The 23,836-nt window shown below is 44.2% G+C and overlaps 4 protein-coding genes across 5 annotated transcripts; 3 read left to right on the top strand and 1 right to left on the bottom strand.

Moving 5' to 3' along the window:
• The first annotated feature begins 309 nt into the window (after window positions 1-309).
• Window positions 310-2,854, top strand: LOC130387251 (guanylin-like). The gene is made up of 3 exons (XM_056596273.1): window positions 310-439; window positions 1,274-1,457; window positions 1,891-2,854. Exons 1-3 carry the CDS (start codon window positions 368-370, stop codon window positions 1,953-1,955), a joined length of 321 nt encoding a protein of 106 aa, XP_056452248.1. The 5' UTR covers window positions 310-367; the 3' UTR covers window positions 1,956-2,854.
• Window positions 2,855-3,306: 452 nt separating this feature from the next.
• Window positions 3,307-8,557, bottom strand: LOC130387177 (polyhomeotic-like protein 2). 2 transcript variants are annotated; one of them, XM_056596191.1, is made up of 7 exons: window positions 8,492-8,557; window positions 7,680-7,883; window positions 7,365-7,470; window positions 6,652-6,766; window positions 6,366-6,486; window positions 5,189-5,493; window positions 3,307-4,597 (listed from the first exon to the last, which is right to left on the bottom strand). In XM_056596191.1, the coding sequence occupies exons 2-7, from the start codon at window positions 7,833-7,835 to the stop codon at window positions 4,393-4,395; spliced, it is 1,008 nt and encodes a 335-aa protein (XP_056452166.1). In that variant the 5' UTR covers window positions 7,836-7,883; window positions 8,492-8,557; the 3' UTR covers window positions 3,307-4,392. The 2 variants fall into 2 exon arrangements, with proteins under 2 accessions (XP_056452166.1, XP_056452157.1); XM_056596182.1 differs by having other exon boundaries at window positions 8,368-8,551.
• Window positions 8,558-9,459: 902 nt separating this feature from the next.
• LOC130387170 (solute carrier family 2, facilitated glucose transporter member 1-like) lies at window positions 9,460-19,181 on the top strand. Its single transcript, XM_056596171.1, has 11 exons — window positions 9,460-9,477; window positions 11,852-11,944; window positions 12,780-12,940; window positions 13,677-13,917; window positions 14,309-14,471; window positions 15,899-16,086; window positions 16,638-16,742; window positions 17,084-17,185; window positions 17,528-17,731; window positions 18,142-18,332; window positions 18,478-19,181. Exons 1-10 carry the CDS (start codon window positions 9,460-9,462, stop codon window positions 18,328-18,330), a joined length of 1,464 nt encoding a protein of 487 aa, XP_056452146.1. The 3' UTR covers window positions 18,331-18,332; window positions 18,478-19,181.
• A 344-nt stretch (window positions 19,182-19,525) lies between these two features.
• On the top strand, window positions 19,526-21,990 carry LOC130391564 (trafficking protein particle complex subunit 6b-like). The gene is made up of 6 exons (XM_056601774.1): window positions 19,526-19,845; window positions 19,945-20,012; window positions 20,196-20,313; window positions 20,500-20,583; window positions 20,774-20,867; window positions 21,257-21,990. Exons 1-6 carry the CDS (start codon window positions 19,765-19,767, stop codon window positions 21,286-21,288), a joined length of 477 nt encoding a protein of 158 aa, XP_056457749.1. The 5' UTR covers window positions 19,526-19,764; the 3' UTR covers window positions 21,289-21,990.
• The last annotated feature ends 1,846 nt before the right edge of the window (window positions 21,991-23,836 follow it).

Raw genomic sequence — 23,836 nt, 5'->3', positions numbered from 1 at the left:
TTGACTGAGAAAGCACAACAGACTGGCCCCTATATATTTATATAAATATATAAACACTCAATTTAGTATTCATTAATAATTTATTAAATATATGGCATCAATATTTCACTAGACTCCCAGAACTTCGTTTGCATATACACTTCCCCATTAATTTTCCCAAACAACGCCTGGGAACCACATTGACCCAAAACGTTGGCGTTACGTTAGTGGCGTCAGTTAATTATTGGCCACGCTATAGCATGTGTGCCACAGTCACACCCTTTATAAACGGCGTGTGGGAATGCAGTGCTCAAAACCATCTACTGAAAAACGAAGAGAACCACAACAAGGCAGCTGTTGGCGTCTCACAATTAAATAAAGCAGCACAATGAAGTGGATCATCGCCGTGGCCGTAGCCGCCGCCGTCCTACACGTGGCCTCCTGCACTGTCACCGTCAGGGTAAGAGCAACATGGCATACATTTTTTTTTCCAGAAATAACTTGAATTATATATAGGCTATTTATTCAAAGTCGTGTGTAGTAGGCCTACTCTTTTGTGTTGTAGTTTATTACGCAGAATAGTAGGCTATTCTTGATTTCTAGAAGATAGTCTATAGCCTACCTCTTGAACAATGCACAACAAAGACCGCAGCTAAGGTGAAATCAAAACAATTTAAAATTAAATCTGAAGAAATGCACTCCTTGATGTCAAACTTATTTAATGACGATGAAGAAGCCCTGCAGCAATACACAAAATAACAACATAAGCTACAACCAGTAATTCCTACATGCACGTGTCTAACATAAATATCTTCAGGAACTTAACCAACCTTGACAACTATAGTAATCAAGAATGATAATGGACTTACACGAATACTGTTAAACAGCTGGCAAACACAATAAGGTTCTAACTGAGCCAGTTAGCGGTCTGTAATCCAATACTACCCCCTAGTGGCCGGTGGTAAACTCTGCAAAATCCACAGGCCTATTTATTAAATGTATCTTGTGCTGCATGGTTACCTCCGCAGCTCCGCTGATAATCCTGGGGACAGGATAGTGTATTCAGTAGGCCTATAGTAGAACAGGGTTGTTGGGTGTGATCCAAATGTCCACAACGTCGGTGTCCTTAAGCAAAATCCCCTAAACAAGTTACCTTCTCCTTAATGGGGTCAGCCATGTAGGCCTACTAGGGATTAGTCAAGTCCCCTTTGACTTGACTAAATAGATAAGACGTGACTAAATAGTAAATGCTAGCGCTGTTATTTAACGGGGCGGTGTTTTGAGCTTGCTGCAGGTGGGGCAGTACGAGTATCCTCTGCAGAGTGTGAAGATGCTATGGCGTCTGGTTGCGACGGCCCGCGGGTATCGAAGTGAGGCCCAGGGCGGCATGCCCGCCGTGTGCTCCCAACCCGCCCTGCCGCACGTCTTCACACCCCTGTGTCGGGACCCCAACGCCGGGAAGCTCTTCGCCGAACTAGGTAGGGCTGCCGCGTGCCGTCTCGCTACTGTCATGTGTCTGCACACCTGTGTCTATGGGTCTTGATCAGACTTATGGCTGTCTTGTCTTTCTGTCAGTAGTGACAGTTCAAATTGAAAGGCAAGTTCGCTGTAGAATGTAGGCCTGTGTGTGCGTGTGTGTGTGCGTGTGCGTGTGCGTGTGCGTGCCATCCGAAACATGAAAATCATTTTTGAAAAATCAGGGAATTAAAACATTAGGGTGCTAACACACGTGCCCGAAAAACGACGCAATAATAAGTTAGCCAACACCAAATAAACATGTTCTGCAATATAATGATCAAACAACAAACACCAATGGGTTTGAACTGAAGCCCACTGCTCTGATGTGGCGTTGGTTGGGGCAGTGTCATGCGAGTTTCACAGGACTAATACCTTGTTTTGTTCTTTCCTCAGTGAGTCTGGCCACCAGGTCGAACTCTTGTGAGATCTGCGCATCGCCAGCCTGCTACGGCTGTTGAAAAGACAACGCTGCCTCATCCCGCGTCCCAATCGGATTCAACTGACCTCAAAACGATTAATGCTGAAGAAATACGGAAAAATACCCAGCTAATTATTATTTTAATTATTTGAGTCCAAAATAATTCAGATTTCCAAAACGCATCACAATGACAGCAGAACAGCAATGTATAGAATGAAGAGAAAGAATTAGCTCACGCTCACCAGTAGAGGAGATGAGCTGTGCCCATAGGGTTCCGAAGTCTTTAACAAAGTCTTCCACAAACACACAATATGCATAAGGGCTTTCGCATACAAACTCAACTTGCATGAATCTAATGTTCAACATGGAGCTGATGGGTTTGCGTTGCCAAAAACAATGATGTTCCAACACGAACACACACACAGACAAACTCTCCTTTTCCTCTCTCTTCCTGTCTACCTACTTTCCCTCCATTTCCAGATTACCTTGTTGTAGCTCCGCCTATAACACGATACAAAGTCATGTGACCCTTTACAGGTTAGCTGTGTGCAAAACATGTCTGATAAGCCTTCTTTACCTTGCAGATTTTTTTGGAATAAACATGATTATGATGGCCCACCATTTTGCAGTGTCATAACTCCACCTCCCACTAGCTGACAACTCAAGTCTTCCCCAGCTGGTCAACAGAGGGTTTATCCAAACTATACAATTTACTATTATCATATATGTGACAACCCCCCTGAACCCCCTTTTAGTCCTAGCTGCCACTGCAAGCGAAGGGCTAGGCCTCAGTATCTTCATAACCAAATTAACCACACCAGAGTACAGGGGTGGGCTTATATAAGCAGGTTTTCACTCTCATTCACATGGGCGCTTTGCTTTATCTCATTCTTTCCCCGTATATCCTTGTAGGTAAAGCAATTATCCCTGGTCATATGTTTCGCCTTGTTTTGTACCATTTCAAATAAATTACCTTTTTGATTTAAAATGTAATTGTTTGACTCCCTTTATTATGTGATGATGTACGTGGCCACAGTTGCCTATGGCAGGCACTTAATCCAAAGCAACTTCCTGGGATGGTTTTATTTAGAGATTAGGAACCAGCTAGGGGTTGGGTAGACTGCAGCCAGGTGGGGGATAGAACAGAACCTTACAGCAGGGAGAGTAGGCACACACCTTAATCGCTAGACCCCGGGCACCACTCCAATCAGGAAGGAAGGCTGGGGTTCTGAACCCAGGGGTTGGATGTCACAACCGAATTCAAGAACTCAATGAGCGGCACTTACGATGAACATTGCAGACATTCGACTGCATTGGAAATAATGGGCCCTTCTTTTAGCAATGGTTTTGCATATGCGACACATTGATTAGACCCTTTGAAGATTTCAGGATTTTATTTAGGATAAAAGACACCTTTGAGACAAAGAACTGAATCAGCAATTGAAGGCCACTTTTCACTTCGAAAAAAAGTTTGTTATTGTAAGTCTATCAAACGTAAAAAAGCTAAATTTCCATACCATCGCACATATTTTTACAAGGGTTACATATAAATTAATACTTTCAGAAGTTCTGCCACCGTGATAATAAAATACATAACCTAAGTGTAACATTGTAATCTAGAGTGTATCCTGTGCCCTAACAATGTCTTAATTCAATAGAATATTCTGACTTTGGTGTAGGTGACGTAACAAATCAAATCTACAAAACACAGTAACCAACAGTTGAGTTTACCAGAATGCATCTTGCAGAAAGCCTTTTCAGTTGAGTTGTTTGTCTACGACCGATTGTTAAGGCCTCAACCAATGACACGTTTATTGTATTATGATTACTAAACTGCTAACCTATCCACTCTCTTTAATCATTCAATGGGCCTTATACACTGGGTGGCCATCTTGGTTCCCCCACACAGCTACTTCTAGAATCAAGCGCTCTTGTTTTCTTTTAAACACATGGGAAGGCCCCCAGTTCTTCCTGCCTGAAGCCATCACATACATTGTCGGTTCATTTGATTGCAAATACTTCTTTGAGTGCAACTTTTTATTCACCCTGCGTTTAAATGAGGTCTGAACAGACTTCCCATTCATGAAAGAGAAATTTAAAATGCACTATTTTTGTTTACGGTTTTACTTTCATTATCAAACAGTGCCAAATTTGGCCCAATGGCCTCCCTTAAGGCAACAGTAATTTAAACATTTAAAAACATATCACAACAGCATCATCACCAGAGTAACACCCTGGCTAATATTGTCCCAGGTTGAAAACAAAACGTGTAAACGCTTTTCAAAAGGCTCAAGTTTACCCAAGATTGTGTCACAGTACAAGTGGTAACAAGTCAATAAAACGGCTGATCAAAGTGGAGCCCAGGTCCCTCTTTAAGGCTAAAAAGGCGAGGGAGGGCTTTACATTAAAACTTAAATAACATTAGAAAAGAAAAGGGTCTGAACTCAACAGGTCCCGGCCCAGCGTCTCCTGTGAGGTCAGAGAGCACATTGGTTCTGGGGAGGGGGATGGGGGGGGGTGAGGAGGGCTAGCAGTCTTTCAGCAAGCAGATCTGGGCGTAGATCTTCAGCGCAGGGCCCAGCTTGATGTTCATGGCCCCCATCAGGTGGTCCTCCTTCAGCAGCAGCAGGGCCTGCCCGTCGATCTCCTGCGAGCGGAACTCTTCGCCGATCTCCAAGCACCCTGATGCACAAAAAACACGACGAGAAAATGAAGCATTTCTCCCTCTGGGACTAAATACATCAACCTTGGAAATAACTGGTCGCAAAGTCTATCCAGAAATTATGTAAATAATAAATTAAAGTAAATCATGCAGGAATTACATTTCCCAGAGACGAGATCGTGCAGAAACGACATTTCCTCGAGTAGAAATCATGCACTAATAAAAGGATCAGGTCCAATTCCGATCTGGAGGATCGAACCCAGTACCTTTACCTAGCCACAGCCTAGGGCTGGGCGATTAATCGAATTTTGAGAACAGCTGGATCTGTACATTACTTTAGACTGGCCATTTTCTACTTGACCATTTTGTGTATTTTTTTTATGGCGAAAGTTCTCAGTTACAAAGTGTTTTTTGGGAGAGACATGCTGAATAAACACGTCATGTTTCAAACTCAAAAATAATCGTTTGAATAAACGTGATTTAAATATCGACCAAAATAATCGTAGCCCTGCTCTAGCCCTGCTCTAGCCCGTCCCTGTTTATTGAATGAATGAATTTACGAATGAATAAATTAATGAGTGAGTGAGTGAGTATCCCCTCAAAGCCTTCACCTGGCAGCGAGCTGATGAACCTGTACACATTCTCCACGCCCCATGTGCCGGGATCTCGGGGCAGGAGGACCAGTGGGAAGGCAGGCAGGTCGTAGCCGTCGCCGCCACCCCCCCACTCCTTCAGCTGCTGGGGGGGGGGGGGAGGGGGGGGAGCCGGCTGCCGCGGGCGACTTGGGCAACGCCGGCCCCCCGTTGAACGTGTCGACCGAGCGGCGCTCCGGCACCGAGCCCTGGGACGCCCCGCGGGCGAAGCGCGGCGAGGAGAAGGCGCCGGGCGGAGGTTTCCGCTCGAAGCCCACCTCCGTCTGAGAGCACCACGAAGGAGTTGGTTTTGGTTAAAGGTGAACAGGAAAGCGAGTGGCTGACTGTAGCACGGCATTTAATGTGGTTATTTTGTGAATCCCATTCGGAAATTAGCGTTAATGGGGACAAATTATACCACTAGGTGCGAGTGTGATTCGACCTTACAAGCCGTTTCGAAAATGTGCCCCATATGACATCACTAGTGGGCGTGTCCACCTAGATCTGTGCTGGATAGATGAGCAACGTTTACTTCAGTCCACGGGGTAGGCTGGTAGACGGATCTATCCAGCACACATCTAGGTGGACACGCCCACTAGTGATGTCATATTGGGCAGATTTTCAGCTTGTAAGGATAATCACATTCACACCTGGTGGTATAATATGTCCTCCTTTAAGAATTTGGTTGAAGGTGACGTATTATACCACCAGGAGTGAGTGTGTTTAGCCGTTACATGCAGTTTTGAAAATCTGCCCCTTCTGACATCACAAGTGGCTGTGTCCACCTAGATGTATGACGGATAGGTGAGGCAACGTTTGCTACAGTCCACCGGGTAGGCTGGTGGGTTGATATATCCAATGAGTGAGCTAGGCCTCTTCTGACATGCACACTTGTGATGTCAGAAGTGGCTGATTTTCAAAATTGCTTGTAACGGCTAATCACACTCACACCTGGTGGTATAATATGTCACCTTTAAGAAGCACCAGTGTAGAAACATGATTTGGTGGCAAAATGTACAATCTGAATTTAGTCCTGTTTGTGAACAGCAATGGGACAGAAGTCAAACAGCCTGTGTATTTAGCCCAAATTAGCAGTAACAAGGCGAAATTGTACATGAATGACGCAAGACAATGCCTCCATCCATTCTATACTCACTTTGTGTTTGGACTCTAAACTCTTCTGCTCTCCGTTCTGTCTTTGGCTTCTGTTCAGGTTCTCCAGGGTGTGTCTGCCGGGGGGATAGAGGCCCACGCGCTTGGTGCAGCTCATGTTGTAGCTGGAAAAAAAAAAAAAAAACATAGTCTCAAACCGGTGTGAAATACAAAGCTGGAGTACAAGACAAATTTATCAGGAAAAAAAAGTAATCTATCCAATGAGGCACAGTAGCCTAATGTAAATAAAACACTTTATAAAAAAATAATTAATACATAAAATAAATTACCGCTTGGCACACAGCATTGAGCAGAACCTCTTGGTGCCCTTGAAGATGTGCGCAGAGTCCACCTTTCCACACAGCTCACAGGTGAGCATTGGCCCCCCCTGCAGCCCCCTCAGCTCTGACACACACACACACACACGCACACGCACACACACACACACGAAAGCAAACGACAACATTAGCCAGGACTAAACACAACATCAAAAGTGTAAGTAAGTAAACAGCAACAACACTAACAGTAAGTAAGAACCAGTAAGTAACATTTGAAGCAGTACATAGTGCCGTACTTGTTGCATGATACATTAAAGTACTTGTTGAACAGAAAACTAAAGTACTTGCTGCATGGTATACTAAAGTAATAGCTGCATGGGAAACAAAAGTACTTGTTGCATGGTGCACTACAGTACTTGTTGCATCATGCATGGTATACTGAACTATGGTTGCATGGTATACTAAAGTACTGGTTGCATGGTACACTACAGTACTAGTTGCATGGTACACTACAGTACTGGTTGCATGGTACACTACAGTACTGGTTGCATGGTACACTACAGTACTGGTTGTATGGTACACTACAGTACTGGTTGCATGGTACACTACAGTACTGGTTGCATGGTACACTACAGTACTGGTTGTATGGTACACTACAGTACTGGTTGCATGGTACACTACAGCTCTGGTTACATGTTATACGTAAGAACCCTGCAGGGTCTTACCCTTGGAGGAGAACTCCTCCATCTTGGTGGAGATCCTAGGGCTCTGGGCTACCGGCTGACGCCTGCATCTCCTCAGGGCATCGATGGAGAACGAGGGGTGCTCCACCTACAGACGGACCTCTGTTAATATTCCCTCTGGATCCGACGGTCGGGTGATGAATCAATAAATTCTTAGAGACTAACTACTTCCATGTTCACCCATCAATCAGTGAAACTGATGCTGAGCGCCCCCCCGTGTCTCTGAAGCGGAATTACAACGGACTTAAATTGACTTATTGTCTGCTGTTATTGGTACTACCACGCTATACTACTCACCGGGAACGGGTCGGCGCCCTCTTGTATGACGAACCCCCCGATGAGATGGGTGAGGACGGGCGGCTTCACGACAGGCGGGGGTACTCTGATGCTCTTGCCGTTTTGTGGGACGCTGCCTATCACCGAGGGTGCGTTGTTCCCGTTCCCGGAGGTCATGACTGGGGCCAAACCCGCACCGGGTAGTGTTGCATTAAGCACCGTAACCTGTGGAGGACAATTGTTATACACATCATAGACAAAGGTTCAGTAGACGCACAACTGCGCATTAAGAATGGTAGCTGCATGTTAGGGGGCGGCTGAGTTCGAGGAAAGTCAATGCAACAGTAGAGGATAGCAGAATGATAAACAAAACTGGTCGCAAACATGATTTAATTTCATTGTATCGTAGGAATATGATTGGAAATTAAAACACGCGCAACATATAAATGGAACCTGATTTATGAGTATGAAAAAAAAAAAACTAGGGTTTAAACCAGTAGTCTCCCTGAATGGCCTGTTTTATTTGTATGTGCACATTTAACAACACTAAGACATATGTATACACATAACTCTGGTTTAACATTAATGGACCATTTAAGACAGTTGGCGTTCTCTTAACGCAATGCAAACCAAACGTGTTTCATTCATCAGAGTGGCGCTTGTATATCATCCGCCGGGACAATGGCTGAGGGAAGGAAAGCAAGCACACCTCTTTGTTCAACTCCAAACAACGCTTTCTTTTCTCTGCCACCGACCCGGGCGGCAGCGCAGTCCATGCAACACGTTTATTTATTATCCGCCGTGAAATTACATTACAGAGCAAAAGCACGCACCCGTTAGACCCGCAGCCGGAAAGTTTGCGAGTGGATCACTCTCAAAGTTAATTTCTCGCTTTCCCCCCTTTAAAATCCAACATTAGACTATTCCAGCAGCAACAGCGTGTAGAGGTCTACGGGTCTGCTTGAGTCAAAAACAGAAGAGTGATGTATAACGCACTCCTATTGGTCGGTGCAACCCAACGAGCGGGCCAATGGCAACACGACTCACAATACAACATTGCTTTTTATTGGATGGAGTTTTGCCCCCCCCCCCCCCCCCCCCCCCCCCCCAAACCCTACCCCCAAAAAAATATTGAAACATATAAATTCTGTAAAATACATTACAGATGCATCGGTTGAGTTGGAATTCCCCAATGAAGCATTCATTGAGTTTGTTAGAACCGGACTTAAAGGAGTATCAATTATAAAGTATTATACATAAATCTGAAAAATATGGTAAGCATTCCCAGCAGACTACTAAAGCCAAATGGGAAAAGTAACTGACTTTACAAAGACAAATCAATGAACCCATGTTAGGCTTCCAAATGATGAAACTGCACTCTGCAGTAACGGTTTGCAGTAAATTGGAGTTACCGTTAGTTGTATCTCTCCCCAGTTCTTCCCTAAAGCATGATTCACCGTTCAGTTGTAAATGCGCTCCCAGTCCACAGCCAATAAGAAGCCCCCGATGGCGCTAATGGAATTAACCTGCTTATTCTTAACGCTGAAGAGCCATTGTGTGCCGAGATAAACACGCGAGAAACAAATAGAAGACACCCATACTCTCTCTGGGATAAAAGGATAAATGGAATTTAAATCGAAACAAATCTTAACTTCAATTCAGAACATGGATCACTTTTACGAGTAGCAGAGTCTACATTGGATTTGCTACATTCTGCGCCATTTATAAGAAAGCCAAGTAGCCCATCTCTGCTATTGAGAAATAGGCCTACTTCTAATTTGTTTCACTCCAAACAGCCACTATGGAGTGCAGCGATCAGGTAAATTTACGCAATCGATTCATGATAGTTTAATAGGCACATAGTTAATATCGGTCCAGTTTTATGATTGATGATGTGTGGGTTAAAACGCGCACGTCGTTGGTCTGAACGAGGGAAGAATCACTTGTCCTGTCCTGAAAGATAACTAGTTTTATTATATCTATTATGATTTGCCATTTTTATTATGTAACACATAGGCTACCACATCTGTGGTATATGTGGTAAACAGTGTCTGTGTCTTGTCTGTTTTGAACTACTGCTCATACAATATTCGAAAATGCTATTTAAAAGAGGCAAAGTGATTCGTATTATAATTTTAAAATGAAATCCACAACTGTCCCTCTCTCCTAGCTATTTCTGATTGATCTGCACAGAGTTGGTTGTCGGTGTGTGTTTTGTTGTAGTTTTATGCATACACTTCGTGGCACAGATATTTTACAACTGCTTTTATCCCTTTTATCCCTATGTTTATCCAGTTTTTTTACCCTTTATATTTTTTATACAAACATACATCTCATATCATATATATCTCACATCAACTGAGCCTTCAACAACACCAAACAATTAGCAAGCTCAGTAAAATACATTACCACACTTTCACTTTAAGTTACGTAGGCTAAGTGAAAGCGTAAAACCAGGAACCCGTCCACACGAAAGCATGTGACGTGGAATCCTCCACCGCACCATCCCACCTCTTGCACGCACTTGCGCTTAAGGGCTTTTTATGGTTCCACGTTCCCGCAACGCAAGGGCGCTTCGAACCCTCCTTGCGTCCACCGCAAGGGCCGGATGTGCGCCTCCCAAAAATCGTAACCTCCAGTCGAGGCGACGCAGCAGCAAGGGCTGTGATTGGTCCGCTAAAACCTGACGCAGAACCATAAACGTTCACGACTGCCTCGCGTCTGCGTGGTCATTGCGATGCGGGAACGTGGAACCATAAAAGCCCAGTCAAATAAATGACTCCAGTATCTCCAGTTGTTAAAGGTCCAGAGACTGTTGGACCAGCGGTTCCCAGCCTCTGACTTTAGGTGAACCACTGAATTGTCATCAAGACCTTTACGGGACCACCTCATATTCAATACTAAAAAATATATAAAAACACACAAGTAGCCTATAGTAATAATAGTAATGGTAAAAAAAAAATAGAATATATTTATCCTCTTCATTTTTATCATAGAAAGTAGATAGTGTCTATTTGAGGAATAAAATCCCACTCCCACCAGCCGTACCGGTACGCGTACTACAGTTTGAAAACACAGGTGGTGTTCGACATTCTTTAGACCTTTTTGGCATGGCGACTACGGTCACCTCACATGACGTAGCCGTTGATCCTTCCTGAAGCCGCACACGTCTCCATAGTTACCACTAAGAAATGCCTATTAGCACTTAGCATTTGCATTTCCAACACACAAGCAGGATTACAGCGCTATTACCGGCCGGGTGATGTAATCTGTGAGAGGCTTCGTGCATCTATATTGGGACACCGGTACGGCCAGCTGACAACAGCAGTACGGACAGGTGAAAACACCTGTACTGACGGCTGACAACACCTGTACAGACAGGTGCCAACACCCCTACAGACCGGTGACAGCACCTGTACAGACAGCTGACAACACCTGTACAGACAGCTGACAACACCTGTACTGTACAGACAGTTGACAACACCTGTACAGCCAGGTGACTACACCTGTACAGAAAGACACCTGTACAGACAGGTAACAACACCTGTACAGACAGCTGACAACACCTGTACAGACAGGTGACAACACCTGTACAGACAGTTGACAACACCTGAACAGACAGCTGACAACACCTGTACAGACAGCTGACAACACCTGTACAGACAGCTGACAACACCTGTACAGACAGTTGGCAACACCTGTACAGCCAGGTGACTACACCTGTACAGAAAGACACCTGTACAGACAGGTAACAACACCTGTACAGACAGTTGACAACACCTGTACAGCCAGGTGACTACACCTGTACAGAAAGACACCTGTACAGACAGGTAACAACACCTGTACAGACAGGTGACAACACCTGTACAGCCAGGTGACTACACCTGTACAGAAAGACACCTGTACAGACAGGTAACAACACCTGTACAGACATGTGACAACACCTGTACAGAAAGACACCTGTACAGACAGGTAACAACACCTGAACAGACAGCTGACAACACCTGTACAGACAGGTGACAAAACAGACAGGTGACAACACCTGTACAGACAGATGATATCACCTATACAGGGAGGCGATTATAAAACCTGTGCAGCCAGATGAGAACACCTGGGCAGCCAGGTGACTACACCTGTACAGCCAGGTACACTACAGACACCTGACAACAAGGTGTCTTTTATTTCACTACCAGTTAACCCTGCCGTTGCTGTTTGCCGTGGGGACTGCTGTGATTGGCTCGTTACAGTTCGGCTACAACACTGGCGTCATCAACGCCCCTCAAATCGTGAGTACACATCGCCATGGCAACGGAAATCACCCTGGGAACACAAACAAATCAATCACAGTTATCCATGTGTATTCATTTCAATGCTGAGGTTATCTAAATAATCCACCACTAGCTCGAAAAATAAAAAAAGTTGAAAGGCAAAATCCTTTTTTTCTTACTGCTGTTACTCATATTGTGATAACAAGGTTGGGGTTAGATCAGTGTGGTCAGAACATTACACCTCCACCCATTCAAATTACGAAAAAGATATGTTTTAGCCATTATATGAGCTTATCGTTACCTCATTCCTTTCTCCTGGCAAAGTCCCTGCTCTAATATAATAGAACAAAGAGAGTCAGGGAAGGATTCATTCAAAGTAAGATTACTTGGCAGAAATGGTCAGCAATTAATGCATGTAAAAATCCTTCCTGTTGTTCCTTTGAAATATATATACATATTCAACAAAAATACCACACAATAACGGATGACAAATCTTTATCGTCAAGCCACTTAGGCCAACTAGCATAATGGGCTTTCCAATTTAACTTGGATTCATTGTCAAGTGTATAGGATTATGTGTTACGTAAGCCCCTCCATCTCGTCCTTAGTCTACAGCTGTTGTTTAGCTGTGCTGTTCTGTTTTTTTTATATAATAACAGAAAATAACGCATTGTTGGACTTTCACTCAGAATGGCAGTTTAGCTTACATTCACAAGCATTTATGTAAACAAACGACTTGTCCTTCACATGTTTGCAGAAGTCTGACCTAGATATAGTCCTTCTCCTCCTTAAAATGAATAATCGAATAATGCTGCCCTTTATCGACGCCGACGTTCCCGTCTCCCACCACCAGATCATCGAGGGCTTCTACAACGAGACGTGGACCAGCAGGTACTCGGAGCACATCTCCCGGACCACCCTTACCACGCTGTGGTCCACCTCCGTCGCCATCTTCTCCGTGGGCGGCATCGTTGGCTCCTTCTCCATGGGCCTCTTCGTCAACCGCTTTGGCAGGTATAGGACCGAGACCTTAAACAGAGAAGGACTGGGACTCTACCACGGCCATAGGCTGTGGAACAGGCTGCCAGAAGAGATCAGAGCTTCTTCAGACTCATTATTACAAAGTAAACTGTTTACACGGTTTGGAAGTTGCTGTTGGATGAATCATCCTACTTTTTGTAGTTTTTCCGGTCTCTTTGTAGTTTTTAGATTTAGATTTAGTGGGTCTTATTTTATTGTTGTCTCGTTAAGCCTTTCGTAACCTGCTTTTCTAACTAAACGGTTCCACACAAATAAAGTCATTATTATTTTTAACTAAGACAAACCATCTGTTGAACATGTGTTTATTAAAGGTGACATATTATACCACCAGGTGTGAGTGTGATTAGCTGTTACAAGCCTTTTTGAAAATCGGTCTCTTCTGACATCACAAGTCGGGCGTGTCCACATAGATGCGTGCTAGATAGATCAGTCTACCAGCCTAGCCACTGGACTGCAGCAAACGTTGCTCATCTAGCTGTCATACATCTAGGCGGACACGCCCACATGTGATTTCAGAAGAGGCCGATTTCAAAACGGCTAACTCCTCACCCCTCACACTCCTCACACTTGGTGGTATAATGTCACCTTTAAACGTCTCTACACAAATAAAGCCATCAGTATTTTTACGCAGACAAACCATCTGTGTAACATGTGTTTATCAATGTCTTAAGTCCTGCGTTTTCCTTTTTTTCCATCCTTCCCACCCAAGGCGTAACTCCATGCTAATGGCTAACGTGCTAGCCTTCGTGGCGGCCGCCTTCATGGGCCTGTCCAAGGCGGCGGCGTCCTGGGAGATGCTGATCGCGGGCCGCTTCATCGTGGGCCTCTACTCCGGCCTGTCCACGGGCTTCGTGCCCATGTACGTGGGGGAGATCGCCCCCACGCCGCTGAGGGGGGCCCTGGGCACGCTTCACCAGCTGGGGGTGGTCCTCGGCATCCTCATAGCACAGGTAGGGCGGCTCGATTGTGGGAAAGATCATAATCACGATTATTGTGGTCAACATTGAAATCACGATTATACAAACGATTATGTTTGAGTCAAGAACATGATGCGAGGTTCAGCCTTTCTCTCAGATAAACACTTTGTATGAAAGGTTCGGATGTTGGGTGAAATGGTCAGGCAAATGACGGTAAAACTGTGGCTAACTCGTATGTGTCTGTCTGCCTGCCTGCCTGTCTGTCTGTCTGTGCGTGCGGTGTCTGTCTGTGCATGCGGTGTCTGCCTGCCGGCCTGTCCGTCTGTGCGTGCGGTGTCTGTCTGTGCGTGCTGTGTCTGCCTGCCTGTCTGTCTGTGCGTGCGTTGTCTGTCTGTGCGTGCGGCGTGCGGCCCTCCCGCTCCAGATCTTCGGCCTGGAGGGCCTCCTGGGGAACGCGTCCCTGTGGCCCCTCCTGCTGGGCTTCACCTGCGTCCCGGCACTGGTGCAGTGCGTGCTGCTGCCCTTCTGCCCCGAGAGCCCCCGCTTCCTCCTCATCAACCAGAACCAGGAGAGCAAGGCGCGAAGCGGTTAGACACTAGGGGTGTAAGAACATATCGATACACTCCCGACTACTCCTGGATTCTACGTTGTTCCACTCAGTCGATGTGTTCATTTAAAGATTAAAAAACAAAAGCACTATCAAAAGCGAGTCCTAATGACTGTATAGTAACAAGAAGTTAAGGGAGAGATGCATGCTGGTTCTGTACTGGTGTGTTTACGTTGGGTCTCTGGTCTCTTGGCAGAATGGTTCTGTACCAGTGCGTTTACTGTATGTTGTGTCAATTCATTGAATTTATAGAGCGCTTTTATTTTCTGGAAACTCAAAGCGCTTACAGTGAAGGGGGGGAACCTCACTCACCACCACCAGTGTGTAGCACCCACTCGGGTGATGCATGGCAGCCAATCAGCGCCAGAACGCTCACCACACACCAGCTTGAGAGTGAGGGAATTAATGAATAGGCCAATTATACAGGGGGATAATTAGGGGGCCAGATTGAATGAGCCTGGTTAGGCAGTTTTAGCCAGGACACCGGGGAATCCCCTACTTTGCGACAAGTGCCCTGGGATCTTTTATGACCTCAATGAGTCAGGACCGTCTCCTCCGAAGGACGGCACCTTCCACAGCACAGTGTCCCCATCACTTGCACTGGGGAATCGGGGATTGATGTTTTTGGCCAGAGGGAAGAGTGCCACCTACTGGCCAACACCCGACACCCCTTCCAGCAGCAACTCAGTGCTCCCAGTTGGTCTCCCGTCCAGTACTAACCAAGCCAACACCTGCTTAGCTCCGGAGATTCAGCTAAGGCAGGGTTGCCATTGGTCTGGCTGCTGTTTACGTTCGGTCTCTCTTGTTCTGTACCAGTGTGTTCATGTGGTGTGTCTGTGGTTCTGGACCAGTGTGTTAACGTTAGGTGTCTGTGGTTCTGTACCAGTGTGTTTTTGTGGTGTGTATCTGGTTCTATACTGGTGTGTTGACATGTGTCTCCTCATTCTGGTTCTATACCGTTGTGTTGACATGTGTCTCCTCTCTCTGGTTCTGTACCGTTGTGTTTACATGTGTCTCCTCTCCTCTCTCTGGTTCTGTACCGTTGTTTACATGTGTCTCCTCTCTCTGGTTCTGTACCCTTGTGTTTACATGTGTCTCCTCTCTCTGGTTCTATACCGTTGTGTTGATGTGTCTCCTCTCTCTGGTTCTATACCGTTGTGTTGATGTGTCTCCTCTCTCTGGTTCTGTACCGTTGTGTTTACATGTGTCTCCTCTCCTCTCTCTGGTTCTGTACCCTTGTGTTTACATGTGTCTCCTCTCCTCTCTCTGGTTCTGTACCGCTGTGTTGACATGTGTCTCCTCTCCTCTCTCTGGTTCTGTACCGCTGTGTTGACATGTGTCTCCTCTCCTCTCTCTGGTTCTGTACCGTTGTGCTCACATGTGTCTCCTCTCTCTCTGGGCACCCAGTGCTGGAGAAGCTGCGTGGTACTGAGGACGTGCGTGACGACATGCAGGAGATGCAGGAGGAGAGCCGGCAGATGGCGAGGGAGCCGGCCGTGACCATCCCGGAGCTGTTCACCACGCCGGCCTACCGCCAGCCCATCTTCATCGCCATCATGCTGCAGCTCTCCCAGCAGCTGTCCGGTATCAACGCTGTACGTCCAGAACACACAGACATAGAGAGACGCATGCAAACACACACACAGACGCACACATGCACGCACGCACACACACACACATACACACACACACACACACAGACACACACACACACACACAGACGCATAGAGAGACGCATGCAAACGCAAACGACGCAGAGACACATGCACGCACGCACGCACACACACACACACACACACACACACACACAGACGCATAGAGAGACGCACGCGAACACACACACAGACGCAGACACATGCACGCACGCACACACACATACACACACACACACAGACGCACGCACAGAGGCAAACGCAAACACAGACACACACACACACACACACACACACACACACACACACACACACACACACACACACACACACACACACACACACACGGTGAGCTGAAGGGTATCTTGACCATTATCAATCCCATCGTGTATACCAATTGATTCCTCGGGTAATAACTTTAAATGTGGTAGCATGGACCAAAGTGCAGCTTTGCAGCCTAGCCCTAACTCAGCGGTTTGTTGTTGTGGCGACAGGTGTTCTACTACTCCACGGGGATCTTCCTGCGTGCGGGGGTCCCACATCCCGTGTACGCCACCATCGGGGCGGGCGTGGTCAACACCGCCTTCACCGTCGTCTCGGTAAGTGTTACGGTTATAGTTTTACTTCCTACCCTCGGGACCTTAAATGGGTTGATTTAAAAAGGTTGTTTCACACTTAAGCTAAACTACTTGAATTATTTATCATTCAACTTTTGTGTTTTATTTTATTTTATTTATTTATTTTTCCTATTGTAATATGTATGTAAAAGTGACGTTGGATTTCTACATTTAAAGATAAGCTATCCATGGAGCCTCACTTCCCACATAACTCTATGCGCTTTGCTAAACCTTGGATTTAATTCAATGATTTATTAATAACCGGTCCGGGATCACTTGAATGCCTTAACATTGAACATTGTACATGTTGCTGTGTGTTTCAGCTGTTTATTGTGGAGCGTGTGGGCAGGAGATCTCTACATCTGGTCGGCCTGATGGGCATGGCTGTGTCTGCCGTGCTCATCACCATCGCCATGGCACTACTGGTAAGTCAGGACGATGGGAAAGTTTAATGTATACATATGTAGGATGCCGTTAAACTTGAAATGTGTTTCCCTGAAATCTGCCCTTTTAACTTCAACTCAAAGGGCTTTTAACTTGAACATGTCAACATAAATTGCCTCACATGCATTGACGTATAAATCTAAAAGCAATTGCTTTGCATACGATTATTAAATAAACTGCATTTATGTCTCACATTTTTAACCCGTGGCGGTAGAGTAGAACCAGTAGAGTTAGGCGTCTTGCTCAGGGACACCTCGAAACTTCGCTAGGAGAAGCCGGGGATCGAACTAGCATCTAACTCTCCCCCCTACCGCCCCCTCCAGGACCAACTGTCGTGGATGTCCTACGTTAGCATCGCGGCCATCTTCTGCTTCGTGGCCTTCTTTGAGATCGGCCCGGGGCCCATCCCCTGGTTCATCGTGGCGGAGCTCTTCAGCCAGGGGCCCCGGCCGGCAGCCATGGCCGTGGCCGGCTTCTCCAACTGGTCCGCCAACTTCCTTGTAGGCATGGGCTTCCAGTATGTGGAGGTACATGGGGACTCGTCCATCTGTGCATTGATTGATTGGTAGTTGGATTGAATGATTGATGGGAGGTTTAAAATCCTATTAAAAATATGTGGATGTTTGAATGACGTTTATCGGGTATTTGGGTTTATTTTGTGTTTGCCATTATTAAGCTTTGAGCAAAAATCGTAATTGCTGTCTGCTCCGAAAAAAGGACCTTGCCTTCGCACGTCCACTCAAAATCAATTGAGAAAGCAAATTGTTTTTAACGCCTGTTTTTGTATACTTGCCCAGCCCCTCTTTATTCTCCAATAACTCTCAAAAACCTGAAATAAACTTCTTTATAGCCCTGCTTGGAACCGCCACATAAATCACCACAGATCCAAAACTTGAACTGACATCTCTGTGTTCAATGTCTATTTTGGTTACCGTAGCAACTGTGTGGCCCCTACGTCTTCATCATCTTCACGGTGCTGCTCCTGGGCTTCTTCGTGTTCACCTACCTCAAGGTGCCGGAGACCAAGGGTCGCACCTTCGACGAGATTGCGTCGAGCTTCCGTCACTCCGCGTCGGGCGAGTCGTTTGGGAAGTACACCACAGAGGAGTTCAACAGCGACATCTAGAGGTGACGGATGATAAGTGGCGTTGAGAATTTGATTCTCTTACAAAAAACATGGATAAACCACTTGAAAGGTTTATCTGAATCCTTTTCCTCGAATACGAATTATTAAATTTGATGATTTTTTCTAACATACATTTATTTTGTCTAGGTCTGGGGTCTGGACGTGTTGGAAACAGTTAAACAGAAATGTTTTGATTCTTATTTTTTTATTGCAGTTCTACACATCATGCACTGTTCAAATAAGATTGTATTAAAAGCTTGCGTTATAGATCACAATGTTTACTAGGTAAGCAACCTTTATCCCAGTTCGGCCTACATTATTCCTTGCTACATTGCAAGAATGCCAAGTTGAATCAGAATGAGCACCTTAGCACGCTAGGGAATTTAATACATGAATCGTTTATTGTATAATAATATGGTTATTTATTGGATTCAGGATAATTTAAGAGTGAAGAAAAGACAAGGGTTAGGAGCATAAGAGAAGAGTGTAAAACTGGTCTCATGTGTTTCCATTGGAAAGTCAATTTTCTTGTGAGGTTCCAAATTAAATTGAATTTACACTGTTGTAAGATTAGTCCCTTAACTTTTGAAGAATTCAGCAGTCTCTTTTGCTCTAGATTTAATGGATCATGTATACATCGTTTGTATTATGTATGTGTTATTCATCATTTGTATTATTTATTTTGTTTATGTGAAAGAGTCATTCGTTTTTTCATCATCAGATCTTCTTGGAATATTTCGTCCATTAAACATAAGGAATGTATTGGTATCATTAGGTAAAAGCTCTTGATCAGCACTTTAAATAGTATTGGTTTTTGCTCATAGTAATCATGATCACAATACGTTCAATATCACAAGATTTACCCAAACAAATTGTAAAAATGTTAACAGTAGGTGCGGATAAGCAGATTTGTGTTTATTTTTTATATAAAAAGTTGAAATTGTGAATTGTTGCTTTTTGCTTTGTATAAATAAAGTTCCAACAAATACAGCCATCTATATAGACGTCTGCTACTTGCCTGAACATTATTCCTTATAAAACTGATTCATTAATGCAGCAGTCGATGGCTTCTGAGCTGTTCTTTCTTAAATATACAGTTTAACTGATCGGTTCCAATAATGTAAGTAGTGTTATTCCACAAAGCGTATATATTTTCGTCAACCATATCAAACAGGCAATGCTACGGCCTTTCCGGTGTTTCAATGAGGACCCCTCCAGTCAGATGTTTATTTTGCTTTTTACAGTGAAGTGTTTCGTTTATGAGAGCTGAACATGACCTCTTATTACGTCCTACATTGTATTTAAAAACATGTAGTCTTACCGAAGGGTCATATCAACCTTCGGTATAGCTGTCATTCAGCATTGATCACTTTTTACGGGGACACTTTCCCATCTTCTGTGACGTTAGATCAGACGTTAACACCAGCCTCTCAAATGGCAGACGAAGCACTTTTCCAGTTTCTGCACAGTGAATTAATACAGTACATTTATAAATCTGGTGCAAATGGAGAGACGGTAAGAATCTCTCGGTATTATAAATAAAGTACATTTTATCATTGCCATGTGCGTTTCATTTCGGCTACTGACATCTATGTTGGTTGACGGTATCCACAGGAGAATGGTAAAAACATCACCAAATTGGAAGCAATGGGATTCAGGGTCGGGCAAGGACTCATAGAGAGGTAAATCTTTCTGTAGTTCAGTCAGCTCTATACGGTCTATGATGCCAACGGCAAATACTATAAAACTATAATACTTGGATATTATAAGACCAGTTTGGACAACATCGTGGAGGTACCTTTTGAATTGAAGTACTGGATGCATCACTACATCCATTGTATTTGAATGTCTCCCTGGTAATATAGGTTCACCAAAGAAACGCCACGCTTTAAAGACGAGCTGGACGTTATGAAATTCATCTGCAAGGACTTCTGGACTTGTTTATTCAAAAAGCAAATTGATAACCTCAGAACCAACCACCAAGTGAGTCCAACTTTACCGTTCAAGGGAAATATGATCCACAAGAAAATTATATTCTAGAACATTTGAAACACTCGTACATTGGACACAGGTTTGTTGTGAAATGTATATCTGATGAACGTTTTCATTATGAAGCTCCCTTAATAGCCACAGATCTGTATAAAGCTATGATACTCCTCTCCATCCCAGGGGATCTACGTACTACAAGACAATAGCTTCCGATTACTCAGTCAGCTGTCAGCTGGGAAGCAGTATTTGGAACATGCCCCCAAGGTGAGTGTATTCAGTTCAAATATCAGTACAACATGTTATATCCATTCAAACAGAGAGCATGAAACTGCCATGGTCTTGGTGTCATAATCAAGGCCTTTTATACAAGATTGTTGAAGACAATACATCATATACTGACCAAAAAAAACATGTTAAAAAAACGTATGAATGTAATGGTGTTTGCGTGTTGCAGTATTTGGCGTTCACCTGTGGTCTGGTGAGGGGGGGGCTGTCCGACCTTGGATTGAAGAGTGTGGTCACAGCCGAGGTGGCTGGCATGCCTGCATGTAAGAAACAATGGCAACCTTTTAGTTCTTGAGCAGCAGCCTTCTAAACTGTTCTAGTCTGTTTGTTATTATGGTGAAGAACCATTCCTCGGACAGAGTTGACTTCGTAGGCTTGTTTAATCATTTGAAAATAGAGTTCTTTCATAACATCTGAAACACAAATGCTTGTGTTTCAATCGCAGCCAGCGATTGTGCCAGATGCACATGTACAGCTGCACGCGACATGTTCAAAAATGGTCCCTCTTAATTGTAATAATAAAATCATTAGATCTTCATTATTTAATTTTGTATTCATCGAATAAGCCACACTAGCAAGTGTTTATAATTTAGAATAAATTAATAAATCCGATTTTGTCCGTGATATTTACCGTACGCGTGTGTCTGTGTAGGTAAGTTCCAGGTTATGATCCAGAAGGCGTAGCGTCCACAGAAGAAGCAGCATCGATGTCCACAACAGAGCCTCACCCTGCCTATACAACCTCACTGTGTCCATCTGCATGCAGGGTCCTCACTAACAGCCATTACTAAGGCAGCAACATACTTTAAACTAGCTTGCCTGTAGCTACACCCAGCTAACCCCCCCACCACCCCTCCCTCCTACTGGGGTTTCATGTCGTAGCTTGTTTTAATGCTAACGAAGAGTAATTGCAATGTCCAACCCGGAAATCAGAGTAATTTGCACCTAATCTTTTCTTTTTCAAGATGTGTCATTTTGTTTTTAAGATGTTGATTTAGACTAATAGTTATCACAATTAATTAATGAAGCGAGTTAATTGTACAAAATATACCGCTTACGTATGCAAGTATTCATGTTGGAACAATGCTTTATAAATGAACTCAATATTAGCTTAACGCTTCAAAGTTGCAGTTATTCTCTAAAGGGCCACGAAAGTATTTAATCCAGGTGGAAGAACGGAGAGAGTGGGATGCCAACAGTGGGATGCCAAGTCGCCAACCACTGTTCCCTCTAAGTTCCTCCACCTCTAAGAGTATTGATTGGAAAATGTTTTATGTGACCTTCATGAATGAATATGATTTATGCTTTCTTGAGCATCACTGCACAAAGGTAACAGAGAAATTAAATTAATATACAAATACACTGACTAAAATGTATGTTATTTCGACCATGGCCTGGGTGAACAGTGTAAAGTTGAACTATGTCCTTGATGCCATACCTGAAGTCATTGCCTCTCCAAAACGCCCAAACTTCCACAACCTGGTTTCCATGGATACCGTTCTGCCGAGTCAGAACAGATCTCAGCGACCGACGATTTTCTGATTTGAAACATTAGTTACATATCGTCAACGTTAATTGTAACTCCATATAGCCGAGTAGTTTTGTAGCATTACAATGTTTATTGAAATTACAATAATTGTATATTTGTGACAGTGGTTATGAACAAGTGCAGAGAGACACACACACATAGGTAAAACCAAAACATTGGATATCTTGAGTCAGCTTAAACAACAATTGTACGACCCATATCGTAACATACTGATCCACTCACGTAATGTATAGAAGGCAGTAGTAAGATATTTATTATGAACAATATGGCTTAAGCCACTACGAGCACAGCAACCCATCAAGCATTACACAGAATAGTATGTAGATCAACTACAAATAAAAAAGCACAACACGTTGATTGAAAGTTCAGTATCTAGAAGGATGGCAAAACACAATAAATGTTCTTATTTTAATAAGAAATCAAAACACCTCGTTTGGAGATTGCGTCACCAGCTCAAGGCAGGGATGTCCTTCTATCCCATAATATTAGTAACAGCATCCTCATTGAAACATTTAAAATTGTTGAATAGTTGTTAATTATTACAGAAATTATTTTGACAAACCACTTTTTTTTTACTGCCTCCACCATTGCCCCTGTACAACTAAGTATTTTTTTAATGTGTAATAATATAACATTATTTTCTTTTTATAAAAATAGGTAGACTTAAAAATATTTCCATTTTGGTAAAACTTAAAGAAATAGGACTCTATTCGTCATACTAAATGGTCCATTAAAACAAAGCACAAACAAAATCACCCTTATTTAAAGTAATACAATATAAAATATGTTCCTTTTACATGCTTAACCCTTGATCACTAGTAAATGGGGAAAGAATATATTTCTTTACAGCTTCAACAAATGAAGGGGTGAAGTTTTTTTGTGCAACAAGTAAACGATTACTTGTGAGTACTTCTTTAGTCCCTTTACATTTTGTTCCCATGTGCAGATCCCAGCAAGCCACATTTATATTACATGAACGAAATATGTATATGTCGTTTGCGTTAAAGGTGACATTTTATACCACCAGGTGTGTGATTAGCCGTTACAAGCGGTTTCGAAAATCGGCCTCTTCTGAAATCACAAGTAGGCGTGTCCACCTAGATGTGTGCTGGATAGAGCAGTCTACCAGCCTACCCAGTGGACTGTAGCAATTGTTGCTCATCTATCCATCATATATCTAGGTGGACACGCCCACTTGTGATGTCAGAAGAGGCAGATTTTCAAAACGGCTTGTAATCACACACCTGGTGGTATAATATGTCACCTTTAAATCTCATCTTCTCTTATCATTGTTAGGTGTCATTTTGGAAAAATCAGCGGTAGCATGTGTGCATTCTCGATCAAGCCTGAACTGTACGCTGTCGTACAGTCTGACTAGTGATAGCTGTGTGCTAGCCATGCGCTAGCGATGTGCTAGCCGTGTGCTAGCCATGTGCTAGCCGTGTGCTAGCCATGTGCTAGCCTGAAGGAATGAGAGGGCGGGGTAGTAGGCTGCTTGTGGGGGAGGAGGAGGTTGTGGTTACAGCCTGCGTGGGAAGGAGGAGGAGGAGGAGGAGGAGGAGGAGGAGGGGGGCGTGGTTACAGCCTGCGTGGGAAGGAGGAGGAGGGGGGCGTGGTTACAGCCTGCGTGGGAAGGAGGAGGAGGAGGAGGAGGAGGAGGAGGGGGGCGTGGTTACAGCCTCC

This window comes from Gadus chalcogrammus, chromosome 1, assembly GCF_026213295.1.
Source record: "Gadus chalcogrammus isolate NIFS_2021 chromosome 1, NIFS_Gcha_1.0, whole genome shotgun sequence".
NCBI classification, from domain to species: domain Eukaryota; kingdom Metazoa; phylum Chordata; class Actinopteri; order Gadiformes; family Gadidae; genus Gadus; species Gadus chalcogrammus.
The sequence above is the reverse complement of the archived record's forward strand: the minus strand, read 5'-3'. Positions and strand labels throughout refer to the sequence as shown.

Bases quoted from the DNA above. Each gene is read 5' to 3' on its own strand.
- LOC130387251 (XM_056596273.1), top strand. From the start codon at position 368: ATGAAGTGGATCATCGCCGTGGCCGTAGCCGCCGCCGTCCTACACGTG. The intron at 440-1,273 runs GTAAGAGCAACA...AGCTTGCTGCAG, and splicing joins CCTGCACTGTCACCGTCAGG to GTGGGGCAGTACGAGTATCC. The intron at 1,458-1,890 runs GTAGGGCTGCCG...TTCTTTCCTCAG, and splicing joins GAAGCTCTTCGCCGAACTAG to TGAGTCTGGCCACCAGGTCG.
- LOC130391564 (XM_056601774.1), top strand. From the start codon at position 19,765: ATGGCAGACGAAGCACTTTTCCAGTTTCTGCACAGTGAATTAATACAG. The intron at 20,013-20,195 runs GTAAATCTTTCT...CTGGTAATATAG, and splicing joins GGGCAAGGACTCATAGAGAG to GTTCACCAAAGAAACGCCAC. The intron at 20,314-20,499 runs GTGAGTCCAACT...TCTCCATCCCAG, and splicing joins ACCTCAGAACCAACCACCAA to GGGATCTACGTACTACAAGA.
- LOC130387177 (XM_056596191.1), bottom strand. From the start codon at position 7,835: ATGACCTCCGGGAACGGGAACAACGCACCCTCGGTGATAGGCAGCGTC. The intron at 5,494-6,365 runs GTGAGTATAGAA...TGGTGCTCTCAG, and splicing joins GTTTAGAGTCCAAACACAAA to ACGGAGGTGGGCTTCGAGCG. The intron at 4,598-5,188 runs GTGAAGGCTTTG...TTTGTGCATCAG, and splicing joins GTTCATCAGCTCGCTGCCAG to GGTGCTTGGAGATCGGCGAA.
- LOC130387170 (XM_056596171.1), top strand. The intron at 17,186-17,527 runs GTAAGTCAGGAC...CGCCCCCTCCAG, and splicing joins CCATCGCCATGGCACTACTG to GACCAACTGTCGTGGATGTC. The intron at 17,732-18,141 runs GTACATGGGGAC...TGGTTACCGTAG, and splicing joins TGGGCTTCCAGTATGTGGAG to CAACTGTGTGGCCCCTACGT.